This window comes from Ursus arctos, unplaced genomic scaffold (assembly GCF_023065955.2).
Source record: "Ursus arctos isolate Adak ecotype North America unplaced genomic scaffold, UrsArc2.0 scaffold_10, whole genome shotgun sequence".
Taxonomy (NCBI): domain Eukaryota; kingdom Metazoa; phylum Chordata; class Mammalia; order Carnivora; family Ursidae; genus Ursus; species Ursus arctos.
The window spans coordinates 51,614,926-51,639,266 of record NW_026622764.1 but is presented as its reverse complement, the minus strand read 5'-3'; the positions used below and the strand labels follow the sequence as shown (position 1 = coordinate 51,639,266).

The window sequence follows — 24,341 nt, the reverse complement described above, 5'->3', positions numbered from 1 at the left end:
CTTGAAGGGAGACCTCCCCAACCTTGCTAAAATGTAAGTACAAAAAGGCACAGATTGGATGGATATTGATGATGTTATTTCTACTGTGACATCATCCATAGACTCCTAGTGTCTTTGCTTTGCTTCCCTATAGTGATCACAACATAAATTACTTGTCTTGTTTGACTTCCTTGTTCACCAAAGTTGAGCAGATTGTGGCCGTTTTCAACGCTTCTACCAGACAAAAAGCTTGGGACCATTTCTCGAAAGCTCAGCGCAAGAACATAGACATTTGGCGAAAGCATTCTGAGGTTGGTGATTTTATTATTACTTTTTAACCACCATCACACAGCTGGATTGGCAGAGACTAGTGTGGCTGCAGCCATTCCGGTTTTGGTTATAGTGAGCAGCTGTTGTGCCATTGTCCTGTCGCCTTGTCAGCTCCAAATCCAGCTCAGACTTGTGCCTTATCCAGAAGAGCAGCTGACTTAATGCTTAGAAAACAGAGTGTTTTTCTCCCCCTGCAAAGGGAGAAAAGCATCTCTCCCATTTATAGCAAAGAGCTCGGAAATAAGCCAAGACACTTTGCCTGCCTATTCGGAAGAAAAGTGTAATGTAAAATAGAAACTGGCTTTTAAATAAATACGGAGGCTTTTTTTTTTTCCAGTATTCTGCAACGTGATGATGATGGTTTGCTCTGTGGGCTAGAAATGGCAAGTATGCCTTTCCTCTGTGCCTTCCCATCACAAACAGTGCCTTAGTCCCCCGCGCTAGCCAGCCGGGTATGGACCAGCTCTCCCCAGAGCGCTGTGCAGGGGAGCGGATGTGCAGGCTAGCCAGGGTCCAGCAATACATGTGCGAAGTGTGAGTATCCACCCCAAGGAAAGCGGCCAGAGCTTGGCCTTCCTTGCCACCTAGAACGACCAGAATGTGTCATTAGTCATTGGTCGCGCAGCTGTTACTCTTAACTCTGCAGTGTAGTGTACGCTTTGAACCTGTCGTTTAAAAGTAAGTATACGATCTTTGTTTGCTTATTCGTTTTGTTTTTTTTTTGTTTTTTTTTTTTTTTTTAATGAGAGAATGTTTTCCATTTGGACGCCTCTCCATCTCTAGCATGTTAACACTGAAGTTCTCTAACTGATAGTCCCCTCTTTCAAAATCCCCAAACTTATAGAAGGTAAGGCTTGTTTACTTAACGATTTGGGCTCACACTTGTAAAAGAAGTGTTTTATATGGAGTTTGAGGAACCACAAAGTACTATAATATCAATCATTTGGGTAGCATGTTAAGTGCCCATTAACTAATGCTGAATTACAGCTGAATACCAATGGCACTAGATGTAACAGCCACATGAATACCAAATGAAGTCTTTATTATCATTGTTATTATGGCGAATACTGAATGATTTCACAATAATGGGACACTTAAAATGCTAGTCCAATTTATTGTTAAGAAGGGCATTTTTTATTTTGTTCACAAATACTTACGAAGGTGGCTGGTGACTGATTCTGTTCCTCTGTTCAGGATTATGAGTAAGGAGGATGTGGGATTTCTCTTTAATTTTTCAGGGGCTAGAAAAACAAAGGGTGCTTACCTGATGCTCTCCCAGGCACTGAATCGAGACCCGAGTCAAGGGTGATTTTCGGGAGGAGACAGAGTCCTCGTTTAGGATGAAATATACAAATCGAGGGTTGTGAAAACACAAATTGAAATCCATAAACTGTGATTCAGATTTGGGGACAATGGGTGTATGAATTGTTTATCTATTTTTTTTTTGCCTTCACATAAACACCAAACATGATTAAAAGAAATGTTAAGGGAAAGGCAAGTGGCACTGTGCTAACGATCAGGCCATAAAAAGGCTGTCATTAGTACGTGAGTGCTAGAAACATCCGTTATTGATCTAAATCACACTTCCCGCCTGCTGGTCCCCTGCCCTCGCCCTGGGTCCCTGAAGGAACAGGGGGCCGTGGTCCCCGCTGCTGAGCAGGACACGCGAAGCTTCCAGCTTTGTTCCGGGGAAGCCTGCTTGCTTTGCTCGGTACACCCAGCGCAGTAGAAACGGATGCATGCGGTCCTGAAAGGTGCTTTTGCAAAGGGGCTTTGTGCCTCCCTGCCACTCCTACCACCTCTTTTGATATCCTAGGAAATAGAATTCTAAATTACCTTTGATTTTCTCTCCTACATGTCGCTTAATTGATTAAATACCAGTTGGTAATTTAACACTGTGGATGATTTCTCTGTTGCGTATAAGCTTGATAATTGGCTTGATGTTTTCTGCGTTCCCATGTACAGCATCTGTTAATTATCTGCAACACCTTTACAGATTTATGAGAGTGTACGAGCGATTTACTGCTGAACCAGAGGCACCCTGTGGAAACACCCTCGGCTTCTTTTTTTTTTCCCTCCAGTTTTTTGTCTTTCCCACACCGTTCCCCACAAGAACAGCTACAGTATGACAGTCTGTCATTAATTGTGGGGACTCAGCAACAGGCCCTTTCAGCCTCATTTGTTCCTTCCACCTGACTTTTCCTTGTTTCAAGTATTTTCAGGCCGCCTCTTTGGGAACTGGGTTCTTTGTCAGTAGAAAAATTAGCTGTACACAACCTAAAAACGTCCCCACTAATCACAGGTGACATCCGCCGCCAAGACCCACTGGTGTTATTTACAGCGTTATTGACACCTCTTCCCACGGGGTGCCGTGGTCAAGTGAGGGGGCCTTGCCCATCATCGTGGTGGCCTCTCCAGACTCCCTGTGATGGGCGTCCCTCTCTCAGGGAACTTGACCCTCTGCCCTCCCTCCCCTTTCCCTGTCCTCTGCAGTGCTGATTCCCAGGGTTCAGAGTTGACCACGCAAACGCTGCTAGCAATACGTAATTTTCTTTTTGTCCTACTACAGTTAAAATCTGTGAGCTAAGGAGACAGGAGACTTCAGAGAACCTGTAACACAATCAAATATGCACATCCATCAAATGGGCACTGGAACGATGTTGAAAATCATGCCGTTAACACATTCGGTGTTGTCATTTAGTTTTATTGTTATTCAGAGATTTATTATAAAGCAAAGTTATTTTAACTCTTTGACTTTTATTTAGAGACTTCAATTTCAGTGGCAAGAAAAAGAATAACGTAGTCCTTCCCGTTTTGTTTTGTTTTGTTTTGTTTTATGAAGGACAGTACATGTAAGAGAACAGAATTGATAAGGATTCACAAATACACAATATTCAGCTCAGTACAAAATAATATAATTACTTGCCATGAATAATTAGACTGTCCCGATTTTTAGGCAAGGGAATAAAAAATTTATTGTGACTCGTTACTTTTTACAGTGAGTTTCCACATGCACTCTTTGACTGCAGTCGCCCCTCTAGTTAGTAAAGAAAGTAAGATATGATCCTAAGATCTTTCAGTGATGTCAAAACAACGATCGCAACAAAACGCTACAAGATGACGTGAAACACCAGAACGAAGGCATCCGTTTTATTTTGTCCTCCAGCATCTTTTGCGTTTTACCATTCGGATGTCTGAGTGGTGTGTGCATATGACCACACACGGGCGCACACACACAATGTAGGGCACTGTTGTTTTTTTTTTAAAGAGGTTATTCATTTATTAGAGAGAAATCATGAGTGGGGGAGGGGCAGAGGGAGAGGGAGAAGCAGACCCTCCCCCCCACCGCTGAGCAGGGAGCCCACCCAGGCTCAATCCCAGGACCCTGGGATCGTGACCTGAGCTGAAGGCAGACACTTAACCAACTGAGCGACCCAGGCGCCCCACGGGGGCACTATTTTGCATGAAGAATTGTAGTGGTCCACGTTACCAACTTAACAAAGCAAGTGTCTAGCATAATGCTAAGGAGCTTTGCATGCATTAATTTATTTGATCCTCCAAACTATTATTATCGCAGTACTCCAATGAGTAAATCAAGGTTAAGAGAGATGAAGAAACATTCCTGAATTTACATAGTGGGCCAGTGGTCGACAAGGCCTTTTATAAATGCCATCGTGCATATTTCTTATGATTAGCTCTGAGTCCCTCCTATGTGCCCATCATGGCAAGAGGCGTTTCTGTGGAATCCTACTAGGTGATGTTATTATCCCCTTTTCGGCAAATGAGGAAATTAAGACCCAAGAGATGAAATAATTTGCTGAAGACCCCCTGACTCATCACTGGTGAGCCAGGATTTATCCCTGGGTCTTTCCACTCCCCACCCCCCTCAGAACTTCATTCCAGACTACGCAGGGCTGTGTTTGAGAGGGAAACACTTTTGAGTCTAAGCATTCGTATGTCAGTCGCAACGCACCAAAAGACCACTGGGAAAAGGTACGTTGACGTGTGTCTGTGACTCTGACATCCTCCTACCTTTGCTTTCAGGAGCTCCGGAACGCTCAGAGTGAGCAGCTCATGGGCATCCGCCGTGAAGAAGAAATGGAAATGTCAGATGATGAGAACTGTGACAGCCCTACTAAAAAAATGCGAGTCGATGAATCAGGTAATGCTGACGACTGCCACACACACCCCGGTGAGGCATCATCATGCTCTTCCAGATCTCACACGGGGCGTGTGTATTGGGAAACGGCCACATAACTCACTTTTATTTGAGTTATACTAAACTTTCATCTTTGAGTGACTCTGCCTTTTATTAATAGAACTTCAAACTCCTTAGGAACGTGTGATTTAAATCACTCCAGTTGTTTCTCCATCCGTAGATCTTGGGCTGTTGTACTTTTCTCAGGGATGTTTGCCTATTCCCATAAAAATCCTTTTCCAGAGCATGGCAACCACCGCTGATGCTGAAATACACATAAAATTCGGTTTCAGTCAGTGTACTTCTTACGTGGGAATTGTTTAATCCCGGAAGAAGCTTTCTAGCCTCTGAACCAATGTGCTGGGGAATTAGACATTTTTCCAATAAACACTACCGAGCCTGTAATCAAAGGGGTGGCCCCATTTGGTACCAAGAAAGGAGTATCACTCCTTGAGTTGTAAAAGGAGGGAAGCTGAGAGAGAACCGTGCTTTATGTGCTCTGCCTGAACCGTGAGGCTGATTGAAATCTCTCTCCTCAAATTAGATGTTAATCTCTCAGTATTGCAGGCAGGAGAAATGCTCGCTCAGATGTGGGAGACACCAAGGGAGACTGCTTGCTGAGTGGAACAATGCCGTCTAAGGGGCCTGGGAAGGACCACAGTGTGCCATCATTTCCAAAACGGGAAATCGGAGGGATCATGTAGATTTGACCTGTCTCCTCATATGTACCCAGGACTAAAATAACTCACCCGTCTCAGGATCTCTAACGAAATCGAGAACAGGAACAGAGAATCTTTGCTGATGTGTTGGTAGCGCCAAAATCAAGACTCTGACATGCTCAGGTCAGCAAGATAGCACAGTGGTCAGGGTACTCTGTTTCTCCAGAGTTTAGAGAAGGCCAGGGGCGTAAATGACGATCACAAGAAAATGCTGTACATCCAGACAGATACAGAAGGGACTTTAATTTCATTAGGGTAGTGGTTCTTAAAAGTGTGGTCCCCAGTCCGGCACCATCAGCATCACCTAGGAACTTGTTAGAAATGTAAATTCTCGGGCCCTACTCAGTACCTAAGGAATCAGAAACTCTAGGGGAGGCAGCGGTGCGGGTGTGAGATCCAGCAATCTGTGATTTAAATCCTCCCAGGAATTCTGATGCGTGCTAAAGTTGCAGGGCCAATGCCTTAGAAAATTTCCCTTTCATCCTCAAATTCCACTCATTTCCATCTTTTAGAAGCGTAGCATAAAAGCAGGCACCATGCCACTATTTTTTTTTTGAAGCTCTATATCCTTTGTCTGAAAAATGAACCTAGCATTTATGTGTCAATGTATGTCTCTTATTAAGTGGGTATGAGATTTCTCGGGACTGCTTGATTATTGGACTTGGACTTGTTTATTTGAGGACAGCAATCTCTATTCTGCAAACCTTCATTTATCAAAAGAAAAGAGCGAGTTTTAGTGTGAATTTCTTAAATTTAATGAGATCTTCCGATAAATAATTTTTTTCCCCCTCAAGAAAGCTTTCATCATTTTTGAAGTTTCTAGATGAGGGCCAAGTTTACATGAAACTTGGGTCTTTAACATTCTTATAAGGTAGGTGTAGAAGAAAAGAACCAAATCCATCAGAAATTCTTATTTGAACCCGTGGCTTTTGTTTGTTTGTTTGTTTGTTTGTTTGGGGGGGTGACATTTCTTTTTAAACAAGTTGTCAATTTCCCAAGTAAGGAATGTGTATAATTTCATAGTCTGCTCAGAAGAAGACAAGAGTAAGAATGACTCAGAACAGTAGGCTCCAACGGGGAGTCTTAGAGACCATGGCAGCAAGCAGAGACAAGTAGGGTCGGCCCCTGAGCTCTGCTGTGGAAGAAGTCAGAGACCCCTTTGCTCAGCGGGGACACCAGATCTTCTCTGGAAGCTTCACTGATGAGCCTGTTTCCCAGATCTCTGTTGGCTTTTCAGGCATTTGGTAAGAGCCTAAAGCAGGAGCTGAACTTTGAGTTCTCCAGGCTTGTTCCTTGGTCAGGGGCACGAGTACACACAGCACAGGGCATGTTCTAAACCGAGTGCCGGAAAGAGATGGAAGAACTGGAGTTCCAACGCCAGGTCCCCAGGACTTCAAAGTCTTTTTCATGCTTTTCAAAACTGAGATGGACCAGAGAACTCGGCATGTGGTTTATGAGGGAACTCAGGACCAATTAGAGGGAAGGGAAAGCAACTAACCTTTTTTATTCCTCTGGGCCCTGAAGATCCTGCCGAGAGGCTAGCAGCTGTTTTTCTTCCAGCCCAGCATATTCAGGGCCACAGCCTGACAGCAAGAATTCCCGTGTGGTCTTCTGACCAAGCTGCCGCCAGATTCCTGCAAATTGTCGCTGCAAGGGGAGGGATTGAGGCCCTCCAGCCTGAGGGAAACACACCTTTCAGGTGGTATCATCACCTGACTCCGCATTCATTTTAGGTGCAAACTGGCATCTGTCGGTCAGGTCACCCAGGAGCAGGCAGCTCAGAGCTTAGTGCTCTAATCCACTGGCGGGAATTGCCAAGGGCTGACCTGGAGGTAAACTCCTCTGTTCTTTAAAGAATCCCGTGACCTCCTTCTTTCTGCTGAAACAGTGAGCTTTTGCCTCCAACCTCCTGGGCCGTGGGTGACCGAAGACTCCTTGGGAATTCCAGGGGAGAACATCGTTCGTGGAGCTTCCTGCCTGAGAGGACTGTGGTGAGGCCACCTCCAGCAGGATGCGTGAGGCGGGGCCACCACGGCCTCCCTTGCTCTTCGCTTCCTCCAGGAGCGGAGACCAACCTGCAGGCACGGGTTTTATTTCTGAGGAGGAGGCGGAGAGAATTGACTTTGTTTGGTTTCTAGAAAGAACAGGATTTTTTGGTTGAGGACGTATGTGATAGCTCGGATATTTTTTTTTTAAATCCGTGTTTTTCAGCATATCTCTGTTCTTCTGGTTATGAAGAAGATTGCATTGTACTTTTGCTTTTTACCACCCGTAATAACTTACACTGTGTCTTTGGCTAGAGAGTTCCCCAATACTGCCATCACTACCCTGTAATCCTGGGCAGGCGGTTCACCGTTCCTTATCGGTTGCCTCTTAAAGGGGAAATGGAGTTTGCTGGAGCAAAACTAAGATGCCGATAAAAATGAAAATGAGTTTTGTTAATAAATTTGAAAATCAAGACAGATTTATCGAAGCATTCATTCAAGAAGATTGGCATCCTGCTCCAAAGCCTATGAAGATAATTTTTGATAAAAATTCAGATTTATTGCCGCGAAGTCTGCCTCTTACTGGAATTTAAAAAATTTAAAATCTGGGTCTATTGCTCCTCTTCTCCTCCCTCCTCCAGGTTGGCAGTGGGGGTGGGGCAGGAGTGCACAGGGAAAGAGGGAAGAAAAGAGGAAGTCTGTCCAGAGTGGAAGGCCTCCCGTGGCGGAGACAGGTTAGTTGTAGCACTGTGGAGTCAATGCGGGTAGAGCCCTCCCAACTGTATCTACAGCGTGGAGCATACCGCACGGGCTCGGTCACTGTGAGCTCCGTTTGCCTCAGTCACCCTCCCGCACCTGGCCGGGGGCTTTTCACCAAGTAAGTGAATTTTGTTGACTTCAATTGCATATTCCCCTTCTTCTGGCCTTTTTGATGTCTTTGTCCCATAAGTTGATGGGAAGGGTGTAACCCTGAGAACATTTGCTCTAGATTTAGATGGCAAGCATTAAGAAGCTTGTTCAAACAAGGGTGATTCATTTCTCCAAGATGTGCAGAACTTCTATGCACTCAGAATCCCGGGCCACGCGCTGAATAGGCTATGGCCCAGAGAGCTGGGGCTCAGCACCATTCTAATTATCAACGAACGTTTGTCAAGCCCTTCTTGTGCTCAAGGCACTGTGGACCCAGGAGACAGGCAGACGGCTAGACACAGTCTACCCTGCCCTCAAGAGTGAGATACTTTTTGAAGAGAAAAAATAAACATTTTAAGTCAATAAAAGTACAGTGCCTAAATGCCTAAAATCCTCATGCCAAATATGTTCTAAAGCCTTAAATTGCTTTAAATTCTGTATAAACCAAATAAGTATCACTAACCAGCATATGCACCTTCTCCAGTACATGGGGCGTGTAGACTGTACATTGAACACAAATTTTAGAAGAGTAAAACTAAAATATCTTTTCATAATAGACCATCCTTAAAACATTTCATAACGCAAAAACAAAGGTTCTTGGATTTTAATTACACCTCATTTAAACTCTGAGCTGTTTATAGGAGCACATACTCTTTTAATTATGGAAAGTGTCTCTGGGTTGTTGATTTGCCATGGAAACTCACCACATGTAGGTACAGATTTATTTTTTTTAATTTCAGTGAGACGTCCAGCAAGGATTTCCCAAATCTTTCAGCTAACTGAATCAAATTAGGGACTCATGATCAAGTGCAGTTGGAATTAGCAGTGTCCAGTCTGTCTGAATAGTTCTACATGTAGCTGGAAGCTTGAGGTTAAAAAAATTAATAGTAATAACAATTAGGCTCTCTCTGGATATCCCCTTGATCTCCTTGGTTTTTGGGGTTTTTTTAAGATTTATTTATTTTTTGGGACACTTGGGTGGTGTAGTCCGTTAAGTGTCTATCTTTGGCTCAGGTCAAGATCTCAGGGTCCTGGGATCTAACCCTGCATCGGGCTCCCTGCTTAGTGGAGAGTCTGCTTCTCCCTCTTCCTCTTCCTCTGCCCCTCCCCCTGCTCATGTGCTCTCACGTGCTCTCACGTGCTCTCTCTCCCTCTTTCTCCCTCAAATGAATCTTAAAAGAAAAAAAAAAAAAGAAAAGAAAAATGATTTATTTATTTAATTTATTTATTTTAAAGGGGGGTGAGTAGGGGCAGAGGAAGAGGGAGAGAAGCAACATTCCCACTGGGATCATGACCTGAGCCAAAACCAAGGGTCAGAAGCTCAACCGACTGAGCCACCCAGGCGCCCCTCCTCTTGATCTCTTTGAACACCAGGACCGCCATCGTTTTTTCTGCTTTAGTTTATTTCCTGTACAAGAGTGCTGTTGAAAGACATAAAGGATGCCCAACAGATTACAATTTGTCACAAGCCTGAGAAGAGGATTATTGCTGCCCTGGGCACCAGCCTGGGCACAGAAGGAAGGAGCCATTGGACCCCAGAGCTGGGTCCTACCGCCGACTCATGGGGGCCAGCTGAAGGGGGCCATGTCACCCAAGGATGGTAGAAGCTTTTAGGAAACACTGCAGCCTTACTCTGGAGTTGCTCGGAACTCGGCAGAGGGACAAGAACGCTCAGATGTGAAAAGTGAGATGACTCAGTGAGGCCACAGCCGTGCTGAGCTCCCGGCACCAGCAGACCCCCAAGGCAACAGCAATGAGAGGAAGCATGGAAGGATAATCCGTTAGCAGACTTCTGTTTTCACATGCGATGACAACCCAAAGGAGAAATAGAGCAGCGGCGTGTGTCCATCAACTACCGCTGAATTAAAGACGAGCCTTTTCTTTTCAACCACAATAGAATGTCTTCTGGGAATCCAAGTGCCAAACAAAGAAATGTGATTAATTAAAACCAATATGGCTGAAAGATGATGAAATAAATCTTCTGATGTGGGCTGAGCAGCCTGCTTCATTCCTGAACTCTTGAAATAGAGCTTCATTCTCAAGGAGCCAAGGCTTTGGCTGCACATCCCCCAACCCCCTTCCCTTTTAAATCTTGCTAATCTTACCAAAGGAAACCAAAGAAATGTTTATTTCAGGTAGATTTTGCAGTTCCCTGATTTGGCGTGCAGTTACAGTTCCCTTTTCATAAAGGATATGTTTTCCAAGAGTGTACAAATATTTCTTTTTTGTAAATTGTTTTGCCTTTTAAATGCAAGAGACAGATGCTATTAAATTGATCCTCAAGCCTAAGATTCCTTTGTAATGGAAGCACCCCTGTCCAACCAGACTGTTCGTCTGTTTTGTAAAGTCCCATTTGAAGCCTAAGCTCTCTTTAAGCTTAGCCCCCCTTATAATCTGATTTGTACATAGTACCCGGCAATGCCATATTCCTGACATCTCTCACATAGGCACGAATGCTCCATAATCATGTGTTTCGTGTAAAATTGATTAGTTCTGCTGAAATTGTGTTGTGTCTAGGAGACCACAGATTTTGCCTTAATACTCGAACCATGCAACTGTGTGTACCCCTGAAAAACCCAGTAGAACCCTCGCTGAGGACCTCAAGGAGTCTATATCTGGTCCATGCTACCTCGGAGCTGGGGGTGGCTCTCTTAATGGTTTCTGTGTGACATGACAGCCCCGCACAGGGTCCCAGCTGCATTTGGGAAGCAGGCTGCAGCTCTGTTAAGCTCTGACTTCTTGCGTGGTGACACGAGCCCCTGGGACCTGGTGAAGGGCTTGGGCTGATGGGCAGGTGGCAGGCAGAGGAGAAAAGTGAGGAAGTTCACAGCCCATCGTTACACAGGGAGAAGCGCAGAGCCCGTGACCTGGGCAGAGCATAGACGAATAGCCAGCGTGCGGCACGAGGTCACCACGCAGCCTCTGGGGCACAGCCCGCGGGGCTCTGATGCCTCTCACCTGCCAAAGCACCGCGACCTAGATTGTGGTTTGTTATGTTTTCTGGGCATTTCATTCTGATAAGGTTTGATGCAGGATCATCACATAGGAGAGTAGATTTAATCCTGTTTTCTTAGTAGGCTGTAAGGACACTGAGGGAATATTTATGTAATAAGATGCGAAGTTGCTATGGAAAATACTATAGCAACCTAACATCTTCCCAGAGTCAGGCAGCCACTTGTAACCGCAATCTAAATTTACATTTATTTTAGTGTCATTTTATCGACACTCTTAGTATCTCATTCTGACAAGATGTTAAAATATGTTTTCAGCTTGCATTTGAGCAAAATTAACACAGTGTTGTTGGAATTTAAGTGTGGTTTGCACAACTTCTGGAAAAAATCAGAATATTTTCAAGGGAGTTTAGATGACAGAATCTGGGTAAGTTTGTAAGTTCTTTTTTTCTTTCTAAACATAAGAAAGAATTCGTTAGTAGTGTTTATTCCTAATTGTTCCTTTTAGTTTGTAAATAATAAATAGGAATTTCTTCCTATTAAACAGGGATTATCCTATTCAACGCTGACATAATTTGTCAAGTGTCCATTAGGATCAACTGATTCTAGTCGGTGCTTATAGAAAATACTTTTAGTAGATCATCTCATTGCCCTCCCGCAGCATGTAACATTTTAAAAATAAAATCTGTTTTTCGTGTAAAAATTATACTTGGTCATTTTGAAAAACCTAATGATTAAGTAATGAAGGAAGAAAACCGTTATACTACAAAAGATAGTTTCGTTTCTAATCTTTTTTCTTCTGCACGACTTAACTATAGAAGCACTTATCTATATATTTTTTAAGGCTCAGAAACAATAATTCTATATGATTTTGTTTTCACACAGGTCTTCTATAACAGTGAGAGTATTTTTTAAAGCTTCCTTTAATATGTTAACGAAGTAGTACAGAGAAAATGAGTGGGTATCTTTTCTGGATCAGAGGTTCCTTTGCATGAATCTTTGAGAGTCAAAGCTATAATCTTTGAGGTGGTCAGAGTGGATACTTGAGGTTACTAAAAGCCTGATAACTGGATCAGCCATCCCCAAAGCATCTTTTAGGTCCCTTAAATGTGAGTGTGGCAGAGAGGCTATAGATATGGGGCGGGTTGGTAGTGGAAAGATAGTATCTATTGATCTTTTCTCCTATACCTCTCCATCTAAAATCTTAAAGTGTGACTATAACACTGTTAAAATGGGACATTGGCCAAAAGAATCAATACCAGACTACATTAAAACATATGCTGTTACCAACTTCTTAGCCCTGATGTACTGTTTATGAACATCATTGCCCTAATTCTCCTATGTTTTCATATTGCTTTGTTCATCAAAACACAGTTGGTGACACAGTTATTGTACCTTGACTCCTAACACTGTTGCCCATACGCTTCATTAATCAAAGAGCTGACGATGTATGAATACAGCAAGCCAGGACAAGAGGATGTCCTATAGAATTCCGGGAAGCCATACATAGTTGAGGGCCTCATAGCTAATGAAAAAGTAATTGAAAGAAGTAATTGCTCTCTTCCCTTTCTTGGAAATTCCACCTGCATGATATGATTCTTACACTTAGAAGCCCCTAGACTTTGAAGTTTATTGCTGTTTCCAAATTATTATTACAGCAAGCTCTCCCATGTCCAAATGGCTTAGATTCTCTTCTCTTTTCCTTGGGTGAATGTCTTTGATACCAGGGAGGGACTAAGGGCTCAGCTACTCCTCTCCAGTTCCAGGACACAATGTGTGCAGCCTTCTGGGAAGTGGTTAAGGAACGGAAGTGTTATTTTGGACTCCCCAGCAGTAGCAGAGAAGTAGGGAGAAACAGGTCTGGAGCAGAAGCTGCAAGACAGAGTATATTCATTGGAGTGTTCCAGGTAGGGCGCTAGAGGTTCTTTAATGAGCCCACCGTGGCTTCCAAACCTGCTGTGTCCCAGAGGCCTTTGCTCTCCACTTGAAGCGCATGGGTCATTGCCACTTGATGCAGTTACCTAAATTTTCAGTTATCAGAATTACTTTAGAAACACGTCAATATCTAACACTGGGATATGGGTTAATTAATTACACATCCATAAGCAGCCTTGAGAAAAATCTTACTCTGGAAGACTATATAATGGCATGAGAGGTCCTCAGTGTATTGCTAAGTGATAAAAATTAGTTACAAATCAGTGGACAGATCATTCCGAGTGGTTTACATATGTGTTGTATTCACAGTTTGTGTGTTAGGGGAAGACATGTAAGGATATAGGTCAAAATATTCAGGATGATGGTGTGACTACAGGTGATTTTTGTTTTCATCTCTGTGCATCTCAAAAATTTCCACAAAATATACCTGTATTATTTTAATAATTAAACTACAATAAATATTAATTTTAAAATTACCTAGGAGAACCTGTGATAAAATTCATGTTGGTTGGGAATACCTAGCCATCTCCAATTATACAGGAAAATTAAAAGTAGTAACAAATAGTAACCAGTATCAGATGATGGAAGCTTATTGAATTGCTTACTTTTGCTTTACATTAGGGAATTTCCACGTTTAATTTCCAGACCACATTGTCTTACAATTTCCTATTCCAAGGGCTAATCATATTTGCATAACTATTAAATTAAGAGTCAAAAAATAATTCAAGTTCTAAACCAGGTAGAGATGTTGAATTCTCACCCACAGGAAGTGGCAATGAGGAGTCTCGTCAGATGCGGAAGAGACCCTTAGAAATAACATCTCACACATCCGCCTCCTTTTTTCACAGACAGGAATGTGCAGTCACGTGTTGAGAAGTTATGTTATTTCCCCAGGGTAGCAAGTAGAAAGTCTAGAACTCAGTACTAGTTTCCTTCTTTCCAGGTTAGTGACCTTTATGCCACCACTAAGTTTAATGGGAAAAAACAGCTCCTCAAATGCCTTGAGTGGCATCATAAGAGTCAGTAATCAAATCAAATCAACATCTGTGATGTGCATGGTGCCATGATGCCGTTCAGGGGGCCAGGGTAGACTGGAGAGTTTATTGCCTTAAAATGTTATTCCAGACAAGGCTGACTGGGGCTTACGTTGAGTCTTTCCATTCTTTTCTGTATTTTCTACTGACTAGAAAGAGATTGGCTTCAACATAGGCAGCGCATCCAGCAAACTGTTCTGAAGCCCATTCCAACGGCAATGCCAGCTTTTAAAAATCTTCAGGAAATTGGCACGATCTCTTTTCTAGTTGAGTGATATTTAGTTCCTCAAAAGCAATCTGGTCTGTGGCTTCAGGCAAGAAGAAGAAGAAATGCTTTGAAGGGGTGAAGTACTTGGGGGAGGAGCTGTGCGCTGTCGTGCATTTCCTTTGGTGAGCCACACATGCTGTCCCAACTCATGTTTTCCGTTCCCAAACTCCCCAAAAAAGTAAAGAGAAAAATCAAGATACCTCTCAAAGCACAGGCACAGACCTGGTGGTTGATCTGGAATGGTCTGAGCTACAATATTAGCCCCTTTATTTCCCATCTCATCCCACATTTCCTTTGCACCCCCTGGGGCTGGGAGAGCCTACGAGAAGATCACCAGTTTATTGACTCTCTATCTAATTTCAGGACTTACTGAAGTTCTGTCCCAGCTTCCTGGTTCCTGGGGCTTTTTTTTTCTTTCCTTTTTTTTTATGAGATGTACTGCTCAATAAATCTCAAAGTCTGAGGGACAGCATTTACAGTAATATCAGTCCTATTGAGATGTACAGACTTAGGGACATTTTTTTTTTAAAGATTTTATTTATTTATTCGACAGAGATGGAGACAGCCAGCGAGAGAGGGAACACAAGCAGGGGGAGTGGGAGAGGAAGAAGCAGGCTCATAGCAGAGGAGCCTGATGTGGGGCTCGATCCCATAATGCTGGGATCACGCCCTGAGCCGAAGGCAGATGCTTAACCACTGTGCCACCCGGGCGCCCCAGACTTAGGGACATTTTGATCCGGAAGAGGTCCTACAAGTAATGTGTCTTCTCCTTCCCCACCCCATGTTTTAATTTAATGAGAAAACTGTGCATTTGGTTGGTTTTTTTTTTTTTACCCCCAACAATAATTAGTTGAAATGCCAAATAAATTCTGCAAGTTTATATTGGGTAGTTTTTGTTATTACAAGTTTTCAGATACAACTTAAGTGACAATTTGGCAAATCTTGTGGCGGTAGGAAAAGATTTTATTCTTCTTTTAGCGGTTTATCAGTCAGCTTTTTAAGAATTGTCTCCACCTGCCATGGCAGACTTCTGTAGTACCTTTTTTATAACCTGAGTACCCTACAGCCATCCGTTTCTCTGTCCTTATTAGCTCTTTGCCTCTACGAATTATCTCAAGCAATGTCCTAATACAAAGCAGTGATAAAATTAAAATGAATATTCATTGAATTCTTACGACGTATATGGGACCGTGATATCACTTGTCTTGCAGTGCCAGATTAAGGGGAAAAATTAGCAAAGTCTTATAAGACTGGTTGAGACTCAGTCTTTGATCTGAGAGTGTTGCTTATCTGCTCTGAAGAATCGTTGTAGCACATCACCAGGGTTCTCCTTTTCCTGGACTAGGCCGGGGTCGTGGGTCCACACAGCGTCTGCCCCCTGTGCCCTCGGCAGTTAGAGCCCAAGCGAACAGATACACTCTGGCATAAAGAACTATGAGAGCAGAGATTATCTGCGAAGCAGTCATGTAAATCTGTTCATCTGAACTCGTTTTTTCCCTGGTTTATGTTTCGTTTCAAGCAAATAAGAGTGATAACAGGATGACATGGGAGGGTCTTGCACCCCATATGTTCCTTGAAGACTAGTTTGAGATCCTTTCCTTTCTGAATGGCCAGCATATGGCATTGTAGACAGTAAGTGGACAAGAAGCGAAATGATGGGATAGGAAATTCAAATTAGGAAGAACTAATTTCTAATCTGTTAAAGGGCTTTTGTGTTTTTCAGTTTAGGACGCCCTCCCCCCCCCCAAAAAAAAACAAAAAAACCAACCCACAACTAGTATCTATTTAATCCTCGTGGTACTGACCATGTTTTCCAGATGAGGACCCTGAGGGCTAATGGAGGTTTACCATCTTGCTCCAAATCTCATAAGAGGAATGTGGGTTTAAAGTCCTTCTTGCTCTCTGTCCTACCTCCTTTGCCTCGCTGCTGTGTCTAATCTATGTCTGTCCCACTCTCTGAAGTTGCAAGGAGCAGGGATACAAAAGAACATGGCTGGTGTTCTTCTTAGGACTACTGCTCCCCAGAAACAGTATCCTGGATGGGGTGCCTGGGTGACTCAGTCACTTAAGCATCTGCCTTAAGCTCAGGTTGTGATCCCAGGGTTCTAGGATCAAGCTCCATGTTGGGCTCCTTGCTCAGCAGAGTGCCTTCTTCTCCCTTTCCCTCTGCCTGCCACTCCCCCTGTTTGTGCTCTCTCTCTCTTGCTGTCAAATAAATAAAATTAAAAAAAAGAATAGCCTAGAGTCCCCAAACCACCACATGTGTCCCATCCCTTTTCCCCCCTCTGCAGAATCCTGATTCCATAATTCTACAGCAAAGACTCTATGTGTTACTTTTTAGAGCAGGAAGAATGACATGTCTTTTCAGGTCATTAAAAGATGGGGGACTATGGCAAGGTGAGGGATGAAGCTAAAAGGAGGAACAGCAAAGAAATCAGGTAATATTTGAAACCTTTCCCCCTAGAACTACGTTGAAATTAATGCAGATGGAAAATGTATCTTGATTTTTTTTTTTTTTTTTAGTAATTGAATATTGTTGGGTCTTTGGGCTTTTGAAATAGAAATTGGAACTTAAATTGGACCCTTTGCCCCTTCAATACAACATGTATGACTCTTAGGAATGTTATAATTGATGCGAGACCATCAGCACCGTGTTAACAGAGCACGTTATATGAAACTATCCATGGCGCCTTCTCTCTCATGTTCAATAAAGAGCTAGCAAACAAGAGAGCTTGTTTCTCGGAGGAATTCCTTTAACCTTTCAGAAACAAAATATTTCATGCTAATTCCTGCTTAATTGGAGGGAAGTCATTTCTTTAAAATCATTGAATATGAGTTTGAAGTCTGTTCCATCCCTGACCTCTTTAATTCAATCAAGGTCACCTCATAAACTTGCCCAAACAGCTCTATTTCTCAATTAGAAAAAGGGGTAGAGCTGTTTAAAAGCATTTAGTGTTTGATTAATAGTGCTTAACTGGGACTTCAGCGCTCGCAGAGGGTTTTTAAGGAGTTGCTGGTAAGAATAAAACATTGCTACCTGAAAAATTACACTCATCAAAAACCAAAAACAAATCATTTTAATGAGCAAAGCAAAAACTGCTTTTCGTGGGGATGTGAGAAAGATTATCATACTCCATACATAGAGGGTTTTAATATCTGAACAACTCTCTCCCAGGGGAAAATTGCTATAATTTAGCCATCTAGGCAGTTTTTAAAATATGTGCACTTTTCCCTGCCCAAGGACTCAGGGAAGATGAATGCCGAGTTTGTCGAAGCAGGATTTTGTAGCACTCAAGCTCTGGGGGTGAAAGAAGTGATGAGAAGAAGTGTCCAGTTGAGGAATGTGAACTGGAACCATCTGAAAGGATGAGAAATCAAGAGTTCTGAAAATAAGTTTTTGGAAGGCCTCCTTCCACATCTTCCTATTTTCTAGGCCTAAGGAAGGCCAAGCTCACCTTGACGCTCTTTTGATGAGGAGTCGTTTGGGTGGTAAAATTACCAGAAAGGCTCTGAGGAAATGGATACGTGAGAATTGGAGTCCCTGGGTGAGAGAGTTTGGAGACACTGAGTATAGTGAAGAAGTAACCTGGAACCAGATGAGGTCAGAGGACCCTGGAGGTATCTGAGTTTTGTTTCTGGTGTGGCTTGGCAAACGATGGGTCTCTTCCAAGCCTCAGCCTTCTCAGTAGTAACATAAGGCTCATTCTAAGAGAGTGCACTTGAAGTTGTAGGAAATAACCAAGTACGGATTCCATGGCATCTTGGTACCGTGGCAGTGTGCAGAGTGGGCACGGGGAGCAATAACAGAAGGGGTACATGAGTGGTTCACAGCCCTGCCTCCACATGACAAAGAGCTGGGAAGCTTTCCTAGCAATGCCTGAGAGTTCAGTCCCACTCACGTAAGTTATAAAATACTGCTCGGGTATTTCTGTGCACAGAGGCTTGAGAACCACTGGTATATAACAGGATTGATGTCTGTCAAGAATAGGTAAGAAAGGGAAAAAAACGGATTGAGGTAAGGTAATAAAATATGAAAAGTCAATAAAAATGAAGTAAAAGATAAAAGTGTTTAGTGGAAAGGAAGTGACTGACACAAACAATAATAAAGGACCGGAAGAAAGAAGAAATGAATGGGAGCTCATTTATTAGTTTAAGTACAGCATGCATGACACAGGCGGTCAACTGTCCTCATCATATCCGTGTGAGGAACACGCAAAGTATCCTTTGGCTAATGGGAGGCAGGAAAAAAAAAAATGAAGGTAGTCTGATGCAGAAAAATGTGATGAAGGCCAGGAACAGTCTCGGCTTTTCTCGGTCTCTAAGAGAATAGCCAGGGACTGTGTTCTCATCCATCAGCAGTGATAGAAGGAAGCAGTGATGCCTGGCCCCGTGCCAAAGAGAAAAGCCTCTGAGGATCCAGCCACCGTCCGGGGAGAGCGCGTGCACAGGATGGGCCCCCACTCCTCAGGGAGAAGCTGGGCTGAGGGCCCTGGTCAGGGGTCATCAGTTCCCACAGAGCACAGAGGTCAAGCTGGGCCTCGCCTGGGTGCAAGCCCCAAACCGGCTGCAGCTGGAACTTTCTGCAGAAATATGGCTGCGAAGAAAAGTAATACACAACAGCATCCAGTAGATCAGAAAAATGTGTTTTGGAGACACTGCCTGGAGGATTTATGAAAGCATTCAGTCACAATATCATCACGGGAGAGGCCGTAAGTAGCATTCAGAGAGGAACAGGTAGATAGATTCATGAAATGTGAGAAGGCAAGGCAGGGGACAGGGGGGCCTCGACGGCCATGTTGGATGGTCAGAGCTGGACAGGAGAAGGTCCTTTTAATAAAAGAAAAGCTGTTAGAGAAGGCAGGTGCCAAAAAAATAATGAAAGAAATATAAGACTGGAAAAACAGTTAAGAGGAAAGCATGAAGAAATGGAGATCTGATCCCTGAAAAACCAGAGAGTGGTTCTAAAATGTCGGCATGCATCCACCCACCCTAGGAAGGGGTCGAAGTGCACATCCTCAGGCCCCATTCCAGACACGTAGATTTGGAGTCTCTGGAACGGGTCCAGGAATTCTCACTTAAGAGCTACCAAAGTGGGACAGATGAAGGCTGCATATGGAAAAAACCTTGAGGAATCCTGGCCTTGGTTATTCGTACCAGCGTCATTCTACCATGGTGATATATTTAGAGAAGATGGGGATTCCTGCTGTCCTAATGTCAGGCACAAATACATGCACGTAAATGAATCTCAACACTGGTGACCCGGACGGTGGAGAGGACATGCCGTCACGGGCAGCCAGAGCACAGCCTCTGCCCACCACTTCCACCCAAGCTTAGGAGCCAAGTGTTGGTTCTCTCGTTTTAGCCTGGATAAAGTTTATATAAAGCATAAAATCTGAGGGGAGAAAAAGAATTTCTTTACAACTCATCTTTGTTATCCCAAGTATTTGATGTTACAAAAATAAAAACTCTGTGGGAGAAGTTGCTGTCCCTTGCCCAGGACGGTGCCTAGGTCTGAGAACGTTGTTTAGGGTCGGGCTGACCTTCATTTCACATTTCAGAGTGTGGATGTGTTTTATGTGGGTGTGTGTTTGTGTGTGTCTGGGGGAGAGGCTGTTAGTAGGAGCAGGAAATCATCACTTCTCGAGGGGAAGGTTTCTTGAAGAAAATTAGAAATGACCATTTGTTAAAAGGGAAAGGAGTCCGCAAGTTGGTGGGGGAAAGAGGTGACGGTCCTCACACGGTAATTGCTTCAAGGGAAGGGTTGCTGTTTAAAGCTTCTCTTTGGACAAGACCAGCTGCCAGTGAGGGCGAAGTCACACAGAGCAAAACCCAGTGGTGCAGTACTGTCCCCAAGGGAGGCGCTCTGTCTGCGAGGGTGGTGGCCATGGCCGAGGGAGGGGTGGCGACCCCCAGAAACCTGTGTCATTGTGTGATTAATCTTCGTCTGAGTCTGACTGCTCTAAAAAAGAATCTTTAAAGCTTTCAGAAGGTGGGGCACCGGGGTGGCTCCGTCAGTTAAGCGTCTGACTTAGGGTTTCGGCTCAGGCATGATCTCAGGGTCCTGGGACCGAGGCCCGAGTCGGCCTCCACACTCAGTATGGAGTCTGCTTGAGATTCTCTCGCTCCCTCTCCCTCTCCCACTCATGCTGTCTCTCTCTCTCTCAAAAAAATAAAATCTTCACAAAAAATAAAATAATAAATAAAGCCTGTGGAGGAGGGAGATAGTCCTGAATCTTAGAAATCAACATAGGGATTGAAAGTGAAAAAGAAAACTGAAGTCTAATCAAAAGAAAAGGGAGAGTCGGGTGGGGGGGGATGCCCCTCTCAATATGCCTGCTACCTGGATGTGGGGTCCCCTCCCTCCCCCGATCTCGTTCTGGAGGCCCGGAAGCCTTCTCCCAGAGACGGCTGGCTCCTTTGTGAGAGGTCTCCGCGCAGGCTTCCCTTCAGCTTTGCCTGACCTGAAGGCCCTGCCTCCTTCTTCAGGAACGAGGCTCTCTCGGCAGCCAGAAGCCTCCTCTCCCTTGGGCTCCAACGGCACCGCAAGGTAGGGAGAGCCCCTCCCGGCCGCCACCGCGCCCACACCTGGAGCAGGGAGTGCTGAGGTCAGGCGGGGCTGTGCTTAGCCCAGAGTAAGCGCTCTGCTGCGGTGTGCGGTGTGCGGGGCTCGCTGGGAGGGGCTTGCCTGAGGCCTCGAAAGGCATCCCTCAGCCCACGGGGTGTCCTTCAACAGCAGTTTAAATGGCAGACTTACCCTGCCATTGAGAGACGTGGGCCAGCCTCTTTTCTTCGCTGATTTCCCCTTGAGGACAGTGAGGGGGACTTGGGGCAGTGTCCGAGGATAATAAGGTCAGAGGCGAAGCTGGAAGGCATGATGTGAATTCTCAGCAGTGTCTGCACCCGACGGCCCCTCACGGCCGCGGCTGCCACCGCAGACCCTTCGTTAGGAAGAGCTGTGTGCAGGGAGAAACAGGATTTTTTTTTTTTTTCCCTGAGTCACCTGCTGCCGGTTGTGCCTCCAGACTCACATTTAAGCCATTATAATAACAGGATCTAGCTTACCTGCACTCTCCAAATTACCCTTATTCCACTGGCCTCACACAAAGATGGAAATAGACACCGCATTGTGCTTCTGTTTAGCTCTCCCTGATAATAGCTAATGTGCAGACTGTAACGCACACTGCAAATCTAAAATGTTATGTCAATGCTAAGTTGTAATAATAATAATCCTGCAAAAATGTAGCAGAAGGAATTTCCGTGAGCAATTTGAGGAAGATTGCTGCTTCCGCGGTGATACAGGTGTGACTGAAAAGCAGATCGATTACAGTTGGTCGGGACCGTAGGAGGCTGTCTGGCGGGAGCCTGGCCGTGCGGCAGGCGGCCGCAGTGCCGATCAGTGCTGTGCTGGAACGCTGGAGGACCGCATGCCTTCCCCTGGTCAGCTGAGGGTGGGCCTGGGCCCTGTCTCGGGGCTGCCTCAGCCCATTCCGAGGAGGTGTTGGGGACAGGACTCTGTGGGAAGGGAGGTGTTCCACCACCTGTACTCTAACTAAGGTGCACGACACAGCGCCTGCGTAGGTGAGGTCAGGCGGATGCGGCAAGCATCTAGCTTTGGTCCTTGAAGAATCCCAAGATCAGCATGAGTGGTTTGGACACAGCTCTCTTAACGGAGCCTTAGTAACTGACGGAGGCTCGGGAGCCCAGCAGTTAGCAACTGTCAGCGTGGCCGTCTCAGAGGGGAGAGACACAGAGCAGAGGAGGAGCCCTGCATGCTTTAAGTCAGGCCTCAAGGCTGCCCGAAGGGTGCCAGGTGGGGCCTTCCATAGGGATTCTCCTGCAAAAGATACATGTGTGTCTCTTTTAAAATAGGGGCTCACGGGGCGCCTGGGTGGCTCAGTCGTTAAGCGTCTGCCTTTGGCTTAGGGCGTGATCCCATCGTTCTGGGATCAAGCCCCACATCAGGCTCCTCCACTATGAGCCTGCTTCTTCCTCTCCCGCTCCCCCTGCTTGTGTTCCCTCTCTCGCTGGCTGTCTCCCTCTGTCAAATAAATTAATAAAATCTTAAAACAAAATAAAATAGGGGCTTCAGCAGAGCACTCCCCAAACAGTGCCACACATGGAATGCTTTTTCTCTTTTAGCAACAAATTTGCCACTGTGGTGGTGGTCTTGGTTTCCCCCTCGCTCCAGCTCCAGCTCTGACCTGCATCTAGGTGACCCCAGTCCCGTACTGGAGGCTCTGCAGTCACACGTGCTGAGTGTAAACCCTGCACCCCCGCCCTGCTGCACAACCCCCATGCCTCTCAAACCCAGCTCCATCAACCTGGACAATAGAAACAACACTCGTATTCACTCTCTCATGTTTTCGTGAGGCTGAGAGGAGATTGTGCAGGTGACATGCTTAGCCCATGGCCTGGCATGTCAGAACTGTTAGCAGTTACCGCCACCATTGCTGTGGCTGTGCTGTTGCTACTTTTATTAGGGGGAAATGGGGAAAGGAGAACTCTCGCCCTCACTCCGTAAGGAGGTGCTCAGGGTATAGGGGTGGAGCTGGGGGCAGGACGGCCCTCCCAGGTGCAGAGCATGGACCTGGGGCTCACACAGAAGGTCAAGAAATAAGAGCGGTAAGCCAAGCACCGCTCCAACTCAGGAACCAAGCAGAGAGGGTGAGTGCGGGTCTGAGCTGCAGTTCACAGTGTGCGCCCCGCCCCGGCAGCATGGGCAGCACCGGAGAACCTGGAGGAATGCGCGTTCTCCGGCTTCATCCCAGACACACCAAATTGCCAACTATGGGGGGAGGGCCCAGAAGTCTGGGTTTCAGCATGCCCACCAGGGGGTCCTGATGCAAGCCCTTACTGGGATTAGAGGAACACCAGCTATTTTATCAATAAGTCCCACATCTCAGGGGCTTAACAACAACAGCAAAAAGTTTATTCTTGAGCACAGAAGACTTCAAAGCAGATATTGTTGGTCTCTGGACACCTTTCCTCCACGCGGTGATTCAGAGACCCAGGCCCATTCCAGCAGCGGGAAGAGACTGATTATTTGGAAGACACACATTACTCCCTCGTGCCCCACTGGTGAGAACGAGTCCCGTGGTAGCCTCTCAGGAGCAACACTGCCCTAAGCCAAGAAAAGCGTGAGTCTGGGTACCTAGCGTGCTGTCTCTGCAAGCTCCCCCTCCCCCCAGGCGGCCTGCGAGGAGAGGTGGCATTCAGAGAGGCAGGTGGATTGGGGGGGGGGGAGCTCAGTCACCAGCCCACAGGGGCTGGTAGGCAGCAGCTGCGGTGGGGGTGTCTTCCGGGTCTTGGATCTTTCCACAGCATCCTGTGTTCTGGACCTCTCAGCACAACTGCCTAGCTGAGCAGCAGCTGACGAAATCCTCGGAAGAGGCTCTTTGCGTGTGGGAAAGAAACCCACGCTCGAGCAGCACCCTCCCAGCATGCCAGGAGGACGTCTGGCCGAGCGGAGGGAGAATGCTAAGCACAGAGTTCCCCAAAGACACCGAGATGAACAGTTCTTGAGAGATCCAGATGTTGTTAGAAATAATATGTTAAAGTGTTTTATTATTTAGTTACATCTTGCCTGAGCATGAAAAAGATATTAACATACTGTCAGCTTACTGGGACATAACCCAAAATAACTTACATTCTTCGTATAGTGCTAATTATTTTTCTGAGGCTGGCTCGGGCTAGTAAGAGAGAGATTTCCAGGCTTTCACCAGCTTATTTACTTAAAGAAGTTAAGCATGCCACTATCTGTTCCCATGGAAACACAGTAAGTAATACAGGAGACTCGAAGAGGTCACTTTGACCATAATTAATATAAAGAATGATGGTTTATATAGAATCCAGGAAAGGGTACAGCAAGCTGCTGTAATACCTCTAAACCTCTCCTTTCGGCAGTGCCATTTAATCTTCGGATCAATTTTCCTGCACTAATGTCACTTTGGTAATTGTAGTAGTCCAGGGCTAATTTTTGAAATGGAATTTAATCTTGGTTAGCAGAGTTGTTCTTATGTTATTTCATTTGTGA

The 24,341-nt window shown here is 45.1% G+C and overlaps 1 protein-coding gene across 4 annotated transcripts in view; it reads left to right on the top strand.

Moving 5' to 3' along the window:
• The window catches only part of ENOX1 (ecto-NOX disulfide-thiol exchanger 1), a 539,166-nt gene that overhangs the window by 417,098 nt on the left and 97,727 nt on the right, over window positions 1–24,341 (top strand). For all 4 annotated transcript variants that reach the window (XM_057308447.1, XM_057308444.1, XM_057308442.1 and 1 more), the window contains 2 exons: window positions 184–290; window positions 4,354–4,471. In XM_057308447.1, the coding sequence (XP_057164430.1) occupies window positions 184–290; window positions 4,354–4,471 (225 nt within the window). The remainder of the gene's footprint in view (window positions 1–183; window positions 291–4,353; window positions 4,472–24,341) is intronic.